Source organism: Acanthopagrus latus, chromosome 22 (assembly GCF_904848185.1).
Source record: "Acanthopagrus latus isolate v.2019 chromosome 22, fAcaLat1.1, whole genome shotgun sequence".
In the NCBI taxonomy this organism is placed as follows: domain Eukaryota; kingdom Metazoa; phylum Chordata; class Actinopteri; order Spariformes; family Sparidae; genus Acanthopagrus; species Acanthopagrus latus.
In genome coordinates this window covers 17,493,749-17,507,739 of record NC_051060.1, presented here as the reverse complement: position 1 = coordinate 17,507,739, position 13,991 = coordinate 17,493,749, and the positions used below count along the sequence as shown (strand labels likewise).

At 41.5% G+C, this 13,991-nt stretch overlaps 1 protein-coding gene across 1 annotated transcript in view; it reads right to left on the bottom strand.

Annotated features, from left to right (window-relative positions):
* Nucleotides 1-107: 107 nt before the first annotated feature.
* snx17 (sorting nexin 17) overlaps nucleotides 108-13,991 on the bottom strand; it is a 29,061-nt gene continuing 15,177 nt past the window's right edge. Inside the window, exons 7-15 of the mRNA XM_037085567.1 lie at nucleotides 12,173-12,260; nucleotides 8,302-8,371; nucleotides 7,580-7,672; nucleotides 7,123-7,326; nucleotides 3,409-3,537; nucleotides 3,164-3,241; nucleotides 2,798-2,872; nucleotides 2,673-2,714; nucleotides 108-2,275 (exon numbers count right to left, since the gene is read on the bottom strand). Coding sequence (XP_036941462.1) covers nucleotides 2,156-2,275; nucleotides 2,673-2,714; nucleotides 2,798-2,872; nucleotides 3,164-3,241; nucleotides 3,409-3,537; nucleotides 7,123-7,326; nucleotides 7,580-7,672; nucleotides 8,302-8,371; nucleotides 12,173-12,260 — 899 coding nt within the window. The 3' untranslated portion in view covers nucleotides 108-2,155. The remainder of the gene's footprint in view (nucleotides 2,276-2,672; nucleotides 2,715-2,797; nucleotides 2,873-3,163; nucleotides 3,242-3,408; nucleotides 3,538-7,122; nucleotides 7,327-7,579; nucleotides 7,673-8,301; nucleotides 8,372-12,172; nucleotides 12,261-13,991) is intronic.

The window sequence follows — 13,991 nt, the reverse complement described above, 5'->3', positions numbered from 1 at the left end:
AGTAGCACTTTTGTCATACTGTCAAGTTGCTTCTGATGAGGAGAGCAGAGTAACGATAAAAACACAACTAAAGCTGAGCCATCAACAGACAACAGAGGACCAAAAGATCACCTAATTTCAGAGTTTATTGTAGCATCATGACAGTTGTCTCCGACCTTACGACTGAAATAAAAAGTAGTGGAATGAATCCAGTCAAAACAATCTTCATTAAATCTTGACATTTTTCTGGAAATGTGATGCTGATGATAAATGCACTTGAAAGTGTAATTTTGGCACCTACAGATTACTAACGTCCAGGACCTTTGCAGCTTCCATGTAATATGGTATCTACAGGGATCGAGAAAATAGAAAATCCCAACTGTGAATGCAACTGGAGACGGAAAAGAAGCTAAAGCAGTGACAGAACGAGACATTTTATACTGAGAACGTTTCATTTACAGTTCTGGCTACCTGTGAGAGTAAAGCTGTTGATAGGTTGGCACTGATTTACATGTAGAGGCTTCGAAAAGACGCCGATAAAAGTGGAATGAAATGTCTTGTTAAACAGCGAGATGTGTTCTTTTTTGTTCACTCCAGAAATTGTGATCACATTAGCCACTTCACCGAAAGCACCTTTTCAACTAAATCCTCTGAGATGATTGGCACAATGTACATACAAATTACAATGAACTGAAGCCCCAAAGAATGCTCGCCACAACACCCTCACTCGCAAAAAAAAAAAAAGACAGAAAATCAGATTTAAAATTTGTAAACACTTTCCATTTTAACTAATAAACACCGCTAAACATTATGTAAACAATGATAAATGTTAGTCCATTTAAAATTTTTGTTCTATACAGCTTAGATTACATTTGATCTATTTGATTACAATAAGCTATTGATGATAAAGGTATTAGTAAATGTTCAGAATACTTAATTGCATGTACATAATATAAAAAGTGACATTGTCATAATTTTTTATGTTTGTTTTGTGCAAAATGCTTTAGTAAACTATAATTTGGCATTTATGAGAAACCTTTAAAAAATCGGTTTAAAAAATAAAATCATAGATGGATTTACAGAGCCCCTTGGAAGGAAAACAAAATAATAAAATCTCCTCACAATGTTAAAAAGTCATGCTTCCACTCAAAACATTCATCTCCACCTGTTAATACTGTGCAAAATGATGGGTTCAGCAAGTGCAAGCAGCTCGGCCAAATCAACCATCTATCAAGCTCTGCAAGATTCTAGGAAACAGCGGCTGGCGCTGGCGGTTAAGTTCCAACCAATGTCCGGTTAAATGACAGCCTGCGAGGCTGGGAAAGGAAAAGTTAAGGCATCAGACTATTTCTGAAGGCAGTATGAGTGACTGTGCCTCAAACAGAAGCTGGAAAAAAAAAACAAACACCGCTGGCATCTTTGCTAAGACTTAGCACACGAGTAGCGCGACACACAGAGGACCACTGACGGTATAAAAACATGACGTTTTGGTATATAGCCAAGCCAAATCTTCCATGTGAGTAAGCTCTACAGTTGTGAGATCGATTTTCAACACATTCACTGGACTCATTTTCGAGAACTATCCATATCCAGTTCTGCTGTATTATCACTAGTGCCAGGTCTAACTAAACATTTGGCTCTCAATAGGAACATGCAGCCACCAAAGGGAAGAATCCAGGATCTAGCAGGATTTCTTCATGTACTTTACAATATATTAATCTACTTTGTACCTCCAGGATTTAACTGCATTAAAGAACTTCACATATACTGTGCATGAAACAGTAATCCATGTGAATGAAGCTAAGTAGAAAAATCAAACGGTAACATACAGAAAGCCTCCCTATTCGAGTACCTGTAGCTTCACATGCTATGGACTGTATGTTGCCACAAGTTTAAAAACACGACGGACAAACTTCTCAACTGAATACGATGATTGTAACTAAAATACAAATCAAGATGAGCTGTAAGAGTCTAAACGAAAGGACATTGTCAAAGATTAAACGAGAGCTTAAGGCAGCGATTTTTTTTCTCCAGGGAAGAAGCTACAATCTTGCAGAATCGTGTGCCGTGTTTGGTCCGCTCGGCTCTGCTCGGCTCAGCTCAGCTCGTAATCTTCATCGTCCCAGTCGTTGACAGTGGAATGAAGAGGAAAGGGGGGGAGGGGGCGGGTCGGCGGTTACAGGTCGTCGTCCCCGATTCCCTCGAAAGCGTAGTTGCCGTGGAAATCATTGCCGCTGATGTCGTTCGCCGAGTTGGAGGCGCTGATCCCTCGGAGGGACACGGAGCTCAGCTTGGTCTGGAAGAAATAATCACGATATAATCACAATGTATCGACGCTGATTTATGAGAACATGTTGATCCCATCATTTAGCACCATATGTTGCATTGCTACTTTACACCTCATATCAGAATCAGGATATCTGCAGGCATCACACACTTATATGTAATGCTTTCTAATGTCCTACGTGGTAATATGGTAGGTTAGGTAAATCTACATTTTGATAACAAATATAAGGTATAAAGACAGTGTTATGTTTAAAGATTTGCAACATGTGAAATGTGTCAATGATCAATTAAAGTGCCTTAAAGACAATATAATTACTTTAAAGGCCTAATGTTTATGAACTTAATAATAAAGACTTTAAGCTGCTGCAGACACACGGAGACCTTTAAAAAGTCAAAAACATACTCACCGAGAGTTTGACGATTTGTTCACGGTTCGGGTCGGGGGAGTCCTGCAGCCACAAACAACGAGAATGGTCAAAATTACTCCTGAGATCTAAAGAAAAAAACCCAAGTCAAGACTACTGTTTCTCACCAGTAGAGGGGGAGATTTCACAGCTTGCTGACTGTCTGACCGGTGGATGGAGCCGTTGTGTCGTTTCCTCAGCATCTAGAAGGAGACAGAAGACACCAGAACAAATGAGGAATTTGAGAAATATTACTATGGAGGAACCCTGTGAATTATGGGGGAGGCTCTCCATTTACATGTGCTGTCCAATAACCTTTTGTGTCCACAATCACCAAAATAACTAGATAAGACCTTTTAATGCTCACAAAGATGTTGATGAACATTTTTAATGCGGGAAAGCTGAGATAACATTCTGTGTTAAATTTAAAAACACAGCAAAAGGACTTAATGATGAATACACTGAAGAAGCTTTTTACTTCTCCTGACACAAACCTTTTTTATGCTGCCGCCAGACTTCTTCACCATTAGTTCATCCACCATAGACTGAAGGCAGATACTCATCATGATAGCCTGAAATCACAGACTGACCGTCAGCAAATCAAATCTGGAAAACTGATCATCTCTCTCAGATGACATGTTAACATAAAACCACAGACTTTCAGAAGACTTGTTCCCACAGTAATATTGACAGTGATGTATTCGACTTCATCGCCCTCACACTGAGCCTTTCTTCTTACCTGTTGACTGGTGATTGTGACCCACTGGAGGCGGTCCTTGCTCATCAGGTACTCAAAGGCCAGCTCCAGTTTGACCTCGCACTTGGACGAGCTGCAGGGATTGGTGGTGCCGTTGGCTATCGGGACTTGCTGCAGAGTCGGACAGAAAGGTGGAGGGTTGTGATTTGGACAGTCAGATTGTGATTTAAGCTGATTTATTGTGGACTTTTTTTTTCTCATTCAGCATTCAAGTTTGATTACTCTTCTGGTCTTCACAGAGCACAGAAAAGAAACCGATTTTCGTATTTCCTAACCGACATCTGACTCGTCTCTTAAGTCGAGGATAAGCCTGCAATTCTACTTCGTGACTGGAGGGTCGTGTAAGCAGCTAAATCGCATTTCCTATTCCTTCTTGAGCTGCTGCATCACCGATGACAGGCAGCCGGATCTGAAGAAGACGACATTTGCTAAAAGATTAACACGGGTGCAAAGAAAGGGAGAAATATGTACAGAGAGAGAAATTTCAAATGCCTTCCAGAATCCATGAAGCTCAGAGACAGCTCCCTGGAGACGAGCCCTCATTCCTCTTTAATGCAGCCTGTGCTCATCACTGATACTATTTCCTCTGGGCCAGAAACTGTCTATCTGCACTTCCCATGCTATCAACACACACACACACGCACGCACGCACGCACACACACACACACACACACAAAGATAACATAACGACAAAACACAGACAAAAACTCTGACACATTCCCATATGCATGCCGACTGTTTATACGCCGTCTTCCGGACGCAATTTGAGATTCGACTACGAGGGGGACTGCAGCGCTGCACCAAAATGAGATGTTTTGAATAGTTTGCTGGAAAGGAAAGGGCTCATTAAAACCACTTTGTCCTCTGAGAATTAAGCACGCTGCTGGACATCGTGGGGGCTCGCTCTGTAATCAGACAAGCCAACATACAATTTTAATTTCAGATGTGTTGCAGTGTGTACACATCTCCGTGCAAATTAACTTCAGGGAGCATCATAAAAGCTTCTGGGACACACATAATGACTGTGCTGCTCCAACACTAATGCAGTGCAAGAGTGAACTGCTCCCCCCTTCTCCATTTAAATGAGCTCCTGCGTCTGTAAATGTTCATCTTTCAAAGTCTAGCTGAAAAGAAATATGTGGGTAGAGCTGCATGTTGTGCTTTTCTCAGCTATTCACAGCAGTGAAAATAGATTGTTCAGCTGCCTCTTTTCAAGGCGACTGATTGGGTAGAAGCTGAAGAAAATGCTAATTCAAGGCGAATCGACTGTGTGGTGCATGATGGTTTGAATTAGTGCTGATTTTAGGTGACAATCATGGAGATTTTATTATTCTTTACAAAAGGACTTGGTTCTAGAGTTCCTGACAGCCACAGCTGCAAATGAACAAAAACTACTAAATTAAGTCTGTCAGCTTTAAAAGCGGGTACTCCAGTGATTAGGTGTTATAACTACTCAATCTTGGAGGGCTTATTAGAGCCATCAAGGAAAACTGTCAAAATCTGTAGAGCAAGAGCTAAAAAAAATCCTGACTTTTAGTCTTTAGCATGAGCACTACAATTCAACTTATATTACTGCAACTTAATCTGGACAAACTCGCCAGCTAAATGCTCCCACTTTCATGAGGTTGTAAAGCCAGCTTTCTGTCAACTGTTTTAAAAAATGAAGAAGAAGAAGAAAATGCAAGCCCAAGCTGAGATAACCCCAATGACATCATCAGGGTTATTCTGTCAAACTTTAGAGAAAGCTCCAGAACCGCAGAGGACATTATGAGCCCATACATATCTGGTATTATAATAGGATCTGTATCCAGACACGTTATCTAGATAAGGAAAAACACATGTTGATGAAAGGCGTCAACGCTTCATGACTGGAATGTGATCAGGTCTGTCGGACCACCTGTGGAGCCGGTGTAGCTCATATTGTGTTGGGATCTTAGATAGGTGCTGACGTCTGTACACAACATAACTTTGTTTTCAGCAAACATGCAGGCAGTTGTTTAAGTTTAGAGAGAAAAATTAAGGGTTACACCTGCAATTACTGATTCTACATTTACTCTGTGCCATGAAAACATGTTATTCAACAGAACTGCGTGAAAATGAGACCAATACAAGAGGGAGAAATAACTGCTCTGAACTCAATAACTACAAAACTATAAACAAACAAAAAAAAGAACTATGTTACCAACGGGTGTGTTTGCTCTTCCTGAGCTGTGTCTCTTAAGTATTTTAAACAAGCTCTTTTTGGATTTTCTCCATTTTTTAATTCCTGCAATTTATAATGGTGAGCTATCTTGGCCTGGTCTCACTTGGAAAAAAAAAAAAGATTTTAATCTCAAGGGAAGTCCTGGGTAAATAAAGTTAAATTAATAAAACAGATAAATAAATAATTCTGTGCAACTGATATGCTGTTAACAGAAGACAGACTTTTTCACTGTCATCGAGTAGCCCACCCACTGCTACTGCAACAAACTGAAACAAAGAAGAAATAGCTTGATGTATGACATTTGCTGAATTTAAAAGAGGAGAAAAAAAACATTAAGAATTTCTTGTAGAGGGGCGGGGATCTAACCTCACTGATGATAACGACAATGCATTTCAAAAAACACGTGTCAACTAAAAGGCAACATCTGATCAGTTATTGTCTGGACAGCGTATCCTGATACAGGTCTCATACTGATACCAGGTATAATGGATAATTGAAGCAAGTTTAAGGCTGAGAAGTACAGCACCATTGGTGGAATGGCCCCTTTAATGTCTTTTATTACATGTTGTTGTTATTCCACAGTCCATTGTTTTTTCCATTCATTTTTCCATGTCATCAGTTTGGCAGTAGCACTGTTTTTACCCTCCTGGGTGTTTTTTTTTTTTTTTTAAACAAAAGATCCAGTTGACTGTGACTGATTAGGTCTCATTGCCTCCAACATTTCCTGGAAAATAACAAACAAATATACTTTCTGTTCTCGTTTCCCCAGGTGACAGTGCAACGCAGCGCATTGATTAATCGGTGTGAATCGAGCCTTACCTTGGCCTGATCAATCAATCACTGCCGTCTGCTGAGCTGAGTCTGACAGTTCCTGACAGCATCTCATGTTTACTGATCAATTTGGTTACTAGGCGACCGTCTGGACGGGAGCCTCATGCGTTAAACATATGGTCTGTGTGAGCACATTTTTCTCACTCTTCTTTCCCTCAAAGTCTCAGAGGGGTTTTATTTCTTTAAAGTCAATCAATTTCCAATGATATCCCTGGAACTGTTAGCTCTGTGTGATTGCTGGTGCTTCCTCGTACTGCGTGCCATCAGATACTCTCTAAAAGACAATTATCAGTTCAGAGACAGAGTGCTGCTCTATGTGTGAGGCTGCTGGATCAATACAGCCTCATCCTTGTGTGGGCTGTGTGTTTGGGTAATTGGACTTATGAAGACGGATGGTGTGGAGGTCAGCACATTTAGTGAGCAGGAAGAGTAAAAACTAATGCCTGGCAGCACTGAGGACATTCGTTAGCGGCGCAGTGGTGAGAGGACGATTGTAAACAGGCGACTATTTTGGAAGCACAGGAAGCTTCTCTGCATCTCTAACTCTGCCAACTCGACCTCCTCATAATACGCAGCCATTTCAATGTGATTATTTTAGGGTTTCAGAGATACCTCATGGTGAATTCACTCATCCTCACTCTCGCACACTCCACTCCACTTACAGAAGACGTGACTCGCCAACACCTCATGCGTGTGACCTTGAAGCTCCCCTCCTTCATCTGCTCGTTGGGCAGCTTGACATGGAAGTTGAGCTCGTTGTTGCCGGCGCTGACGATGACTTGGCAGCCCTTCTCGGGGAAGTCGGTGATGCAAGGGTCAAACTTGATATAGCCGTAATATTTGAGAGTCTGACCTAGATGGATGAACTGGGGGGGACAAAGCATTTTTTTTTCTTTAGAAGACTTACTTTGTCTCCCTAGAGAGAAAATGTTTGAATTCTCTGCTGGATTAGTGTGATTAAAAATTCCTATCATGGGAAAAACTAGGCTAATTGCAACACAGACTACACCAGAGGCCGTATTCTCTATGGTCTACAGATTTATCTTTGGACGCAGACATTTTGGAGTCCAGCTGGATTCATATGATACAGAAAAATCAAAGAGAGATGCCCTTGCTTACTTCTTTCTTGGAGCCTTTCTCCTGCAGTGATTTGAGCTGCCTGTGCTGGTCTTTGTTGACGAGTATCCAGCTTCGCTCGATGTCAGACACTGTCTGGTGAAGCAAAAACAAGAAGTGAAGTTCACTTGTCTGCACACAAACACAAAGCAGGTTTTCCTTTTGGTACATGTGGGAGAAATTGCTCCCTGAGCTTTTTTTATGTAAACAGTGTGGTCAGCGTTTAATTACACAGAAATATGCACAAATGCACATGCGTGCAAACACTGTTTATTTGTCTTTGATTTTGCTCTTCTCTGTAGAGCAACCCTCAGCAGTTCCAGGTTTTAATCAAACTCGCAGCTCCAAAAATGCTTCATACAACAGATCACAGTTGTCGCCGCAAAGGGAATCCGCTACTAATAGGATCACAGAGGAACAAAGAGGTACAGGAGTCAAGGTGTTGCAAAGTCAGAACAAGCTGACACTGCTTTCAGATAATGGAGGGGCCCAGGGGACGGACAAAAAAAAAAAAGCATGAATGCCAAAAGATGACGCAGTGCCCGATTTAGCTTTCTTGATGTGATGCAAGCAGCGGGCGAGCTCAAAAGAACACAACAGATGTAAAATGTAAACAAACAAGACCTTGCACAAGTTGGATTTTCAGCTTGGTTCCACGTCTCGAGAGGAATTTAGCTGAAAATAAACAACAGTGTTTGGTTTACCCGTGTAGTGAAAGCTCTTACCTGGGCGTATAGCAAATTCAGGCCAACTCTGTTGTCCATGACATCACCATCATACGCCATGTCCCAGTAACTGCAGGAAGAAAAAGAACCATCTGTTTTAACAAGTCTATATCTGGACGAAAATCAGAAATAAAGTGACACCATTTTGCAGTTTACAATTTATTGGAGTGACTCCATCAAAAAATAATCCTAACTGGCCATTTGCCACTGAATATATCATCTCCTCTGACTCTGTCTGCATACCAAGCAACACTACATCACTCTCCTGAGACAACAAGGGATATCAGAAAGCATCAACTGTGACAAGCAAGTTTGAGAAGTATTAAAACTGCCTGACGTAAAAAAAAAAAATTAAAAAAAACTGTCAATCCCACAGTTTGTGTAAAAATCTAAACCACCACATTAAGACATAACATGGTTTTCATCAGACAGTATAGGATCCTTCCTCAACTCAATGTTGATGAGATAGCAGGTATAAGTATTCATCTACTTCCCGCAGAGGCTGAAGGATGGCTGTGTAAGACAGTAAGACAGTTTGTTTCTCAGGCAGCACTGAAGTTGTATTAGAGGATGTTGCTGGGACGTGTTTGTGCCGGAGGAAAGCATGAGTAGTGGAGCGTGATGTTTACAAAATTGCAGTTCCCAGTGAGGGATCAGATTTTAATTTCAGATGAAAATCTGATTACAGGGAAAAAAAAAAAGGTAAGATCACGATTAGAAAGCTGAACACTCTGACTTAAGAAAATAATTACGTGTGCCATATTTTTCACTCAATGTGTGATTCACAATACTTCAGTTCCAAGTTTTTTTCATATCTTAGCCCCTGGATTTGAAACGTCTTTATTTAACTGAGACTAGTTTCATATTTCAGTTCAGGATTGTATTCACTGTCGGAGTTTAAAAAAAAAACAACAACCACTGAATTCTTTATCCAACTTTGGTCATTGGCTAGAATCTCATTCGTGTCTTGCAACACCTAACTTCAGGCATGAAATGTCTCATGTTGTAATTGCATGACAATAAGGGTATTAGAGAATGGAGAGCCTTTGTTTAAGCAGCCACATCAGCAATTCAAAGCAACAAGACAGACGTAGATTAATGGGTGGTGGAAGGAAGAGGGAAGAAGTGGGGATGAGAGAAAAGGAGAAGTGGAATGATCATGATGTGTTGTAAGATGGCTGCTTTTATTGTGCTGCTTCAGTTTAAACTAAGCGTGTACTTGAAAGCCCCTGCTGAGACATTTGTTTTTTGTTTTGAATCGTCTTGATGCGAATACATATTGCAAATGGCAACATTATGTGCCCTCGATGTTTTCGCTGGACAGAGACTGAATTCTTTCCATTTTCAGCATGAACTTTTGGCGAGAAAGAGCTTTTCAATTCATTTTGACCTGATCCTTCCCCTGGATCTCATACACAGGGGGTCTGTTTTTCCTCCACTTGTTAGTTCTACATTCAATCTTCTTCCCTCGCTGCTCCACACTCCACAGAGAAACTAGGTCAGGAGGACTAAGACTTTCCTTGAGGCAAGAAGAAAGTAAACATCCTGTGTACCTCAGTCAGCGGGAGGCAGGGTGACGAAAGAACAGGCACACGAGGAAGTAGAAAAATGTTATGTTGAAGAGAGGAGCAGTCACTAATTTCAGGTTTGATGGGGAAGTAAACATTAGCATAGAATCTGTTTGGGTGGCCCACCCACAAAGATTGTTTTCATACTTTTTGTGACATGCAGACATGCATACTTTCAGTGACCCTGCTTCTTCTCATTACAGATAAAGCTACAGTTGAGATTTTTAAAGTAATTTCAAACTTCTTTCCAAAGAGATAAATTAACCAGATCTCGAGAATTTTCCAGGTGAATATTGCTTAAATGCACCACGGGAGCTCCAGCTGATGTTGGCTGGGCAGTGAGATTAAGGGATATGCTACAGGTCACTTTTGTACAGAGTTTCAATCAAACATTTTTATCTCGTTTAGTAGCTGAGGGCGGCCTTCCTGTGTGGCAGCAAAGGTATGAACAGCACTAGAATTAAACAACAAAAAGAAGGCCACTGAAAGATTTTCTTGAGGGACAATATGTTTTCACACCTCTCTCATCTGGTTTGAAAAAGAGTTTGACCAGTAAGCACTCTTCAATCGAATGACTCGTTGAACTCAGTAGCCTGATATAAAGATAGACTCACAGAGACAGCTCGGCCAATCACATGCCAAATATTTTTTTGTGACTCTGTCCTAAACAGTTTCTAGCAGCGCCTTTCCAGATGGTTCTATGTAACGTACAAACTGGCACGTCAGTTTGGTTGTGTGGAATCCCGAGAACTACGAACTACCCACCAACTATGAAGGAACAGCGCAGCTACTCGTGGACAAAAGGCTCATTTCCATGACTGTGTGGAATGTAAACATTAATGGTGTCCAGCCGAGCTGTAATGCTAGCTGTTCGTTGAGTAGATGCATGCTCCTTCTGCTGGTTGATACAGTTTGTCAGGTGTAGTACAGATATATGGTTAGAAGAGTAACTGTGTCTCTGCGCTGTTAGCTCATAGGTTTCTTTAATTTCTGGTTGTTAAATGTGTCTTTAACTGTTATAGGCAGTGATTCAATGTTGCAACATTGTTTCCACTGAGCGGTCCTGTTTAGTTCAGTTCATTCTGTCAGACATTCCGACAGTTATTTTTGCATTTCCATTGTCAAAAGTGGTAGAGAGTGGCAAAAAAACTGTTCAGTGCCATCCTATTTCTCACCACCCTTCTGTCGACGGTACCTTGCACACTGAACCGATACTAAAAGGTGGAGGTGGTTAAAACACTGCAAACCACTGATTGGTTAATTGGAACAAACACAGTCATCTCACCCTCTGTGCTCTCACTTCCTTTTATTTCTGTAGACGTCTGTCTCGCTGCCTGTAGCCATTTCTCATGTTAAACTAGTTTCGTACATACACGTGTATGCTGTGTGTAGAGATTGTGTGGTTGGGCAAAACAGAGAGAATGGCAGCGTGTAGCAGGGCAAAGGAATAACAGGTTCTCAGTTTGAGATGGTAACTGTACACTACTGCCTGACTGACAACATATGAGGGTGTTACTTGATAAACGCAGCAGCTTTTTAAGAGTTAAGATCAGTCTCTCTTGGTGTTTTTCAACTGCTCGAAAAGTGAAAGTGTTTTTCCCTGAAGCCAGCCAGTTTCAACCCCACCTACATTTAAGAGTACTGTCACAGTGGAAACACACAGCAGATCTGGCGTTTAGGTTCAGTTACCCGGGGTTATGTAGGGTTTAAAGGGTTCTGTACTGAAAGTACTTCAGCGGAAAGGCAGCTTAAGTGGTTTCGGGTTGCAAGGAGATTAATTATGCCATTTGATCATTTTTGTTTATTCTTAGGCAGTTTGCTGCACAACTATCATGTTCTTGTCCGTATCTAATCCCTGACTTTTCTGCCATGACATTTAAACACACCATCTGTCTGGTTGGGACTAGAACTATTGGTCTTGGCCAAATCATTGTAAAACAAATGACTCAGGTTAGGTTTCCAAATGAAATGCCAGTTTGTGGAAGATGGTGAAGTCAGATAAGCAGCCTGTGGTTAGGCTAACCGCTGCTCTGAAACATTAAGAGCAAGTGCCTCTGTTGATAAGGAATAAAATGAACAACACCCAGAAAGAAGAAAAAATAATACAGAAAGCACTACAACAGAAGGAGTTTATGTACTGCTAACCAAAAACACAAATATCTGACCTGCTTCTTTACAGGATTAGATAAATAACACACGAGCACGGTGGCCAATGAATCACAGCTATAATTACATGCGGAGGAGAGCACTTTGGGAAGGAAAGGATGAAATTTAAAGTCATGATGTGAGCAGGTGGTGGGTACCTTTTCCGTAGGAGTATATGAAATTCAGAGCTCCGCAAGCTGGTAATGGATACATACGGCAGCTCAAACTCCTGCAGCTTCCGCACAACTGAGAGAGAGAGAGAGAGAGAGAGAGAGAGAGAGAGAGAGAGAGAGAGAGAGAGAGAGAGAGAGAGAGAGAGAGAGAGAGAGAGAGAGAGAGAGAGAGAGAGAGAGAGAGAAACAAGCACAACTCCAGTTAACTCCCAAGGACATTTGGATAATGATGGTAACACCAAACAACGAGGGATGGGAGAACTCCATCTGGACAAGTCCCAGCAGGGCACAAACTTTGTGTGTGTAGAGGGGCATTCAAATGTGAAAAAGATAATAGGCTCCACGTGTGTGTGGGTGCGTGTGGGTGCGTGTGGGTGCGTGTGTGTGCGTGTGTGTGCGTGTGTGTGCGTGCGTGTGTCTAATCTGCAGATGCTACACTGCGGCCCATTCCCTGAGGAGAGTGACTGAGATCTCAGGTGCTGGCAGCTGCTGCTGCTGCTGAGTTTCCAGGCATCAATAAACGTGCACAACACCACTCAACAGCATATTAACTTGCCATTAGGTTTGTTAAAGTGCGTTTACTCCTTAACAGGTAGAGACGCTGTGTGTACTGCAAAAAGTTCTGTGGAAAAATTTACTGGTTAAAAAGAAACAACGAAAAAAGGTGTTCGAATAAAACCATAAACATTCTCAACAAGTGTGACACTTTCTACTTAAATTACTAAATTCATTTTTTTTTCTTGTTCCTTGGCCTACATTTTTTCAGAATGCTCAAATTAAGAATGCAAACATTTTTAATTATTAGCTAATAACCTTTGGATTTCGCTACCTTTCTACTTCTTTCAACACTTTTTTGAACATACTTAGTTCAAGACTGTATCGACATATTTCAAGATTTCTTGTCAAGTAAAATCATGAAGTCATTTTCCCCTCAAGATAATCGTTAATGTCTTATTTCTTAGCTTTCCTTTTGAGATGTGGGGAGCAGAAGAACATGCTGGTGTCTTTGATGTTGGAAATCTCTGCACTCTGCAGGAATAAAATTTAATGGATCCAAAGTGAATGCCTAAAATGTTTGGGAACATTCTTGGGCAAACTAAGTCATCGGTGGGAAAGAGCAGAAAAATAAAAAATTGAAGAACATAAAATGCGGATAAGAAGATGACCAGCGCTGCTATTTCAAACCACATTCTGGTTATTCTTGATACTTCCTCACATATTTTGCAGCTCGTATTGATTTACACGCAGACTTCTTGGAAACTTAATGCCCGTCAGGGAGCAACTGAATTCTTCTAGCTATCCTGTTATGTCAATACGCCCACCAGTTGTGTTTGATCCGAGGCCTGCTGCGCCAGATTTATTCTAGTAGTCGAGCCCGATTTAACACACAGGACCCTTCTCTTCCACACCGGTCTGATTTTTCAGATCTCAACGGTGCCAAGAATATACAGCATGCCGGCAATATTTACTGATTCCTCAGAGTTCGCCTGGCACCATTTCCGGCCTGGACTGGATTTGGCGTGAGGAGCGGAGGAGCGTTTGGCAGGTGGAAGACAAGAGAAAAGAACCTTTGGGACTGAGGGGGGGATTTGACCTGACGGGGCTGTGATGAATTGGGGGGGGGGGGGGTTGGGAAAACTGAAACATCTTGATGTGGAAAGCTTTATCCCTGTGCCACTGTGGTAAGTCTTGAGACAACACATGGAGATGCAATACTCCTCTTTGATTTGCATTTATGACGTTACTCACAACTACAAACACGTGTCTTGAGTCTTGACTGCTGGTGTGCTCCTGCCGCTGCCAC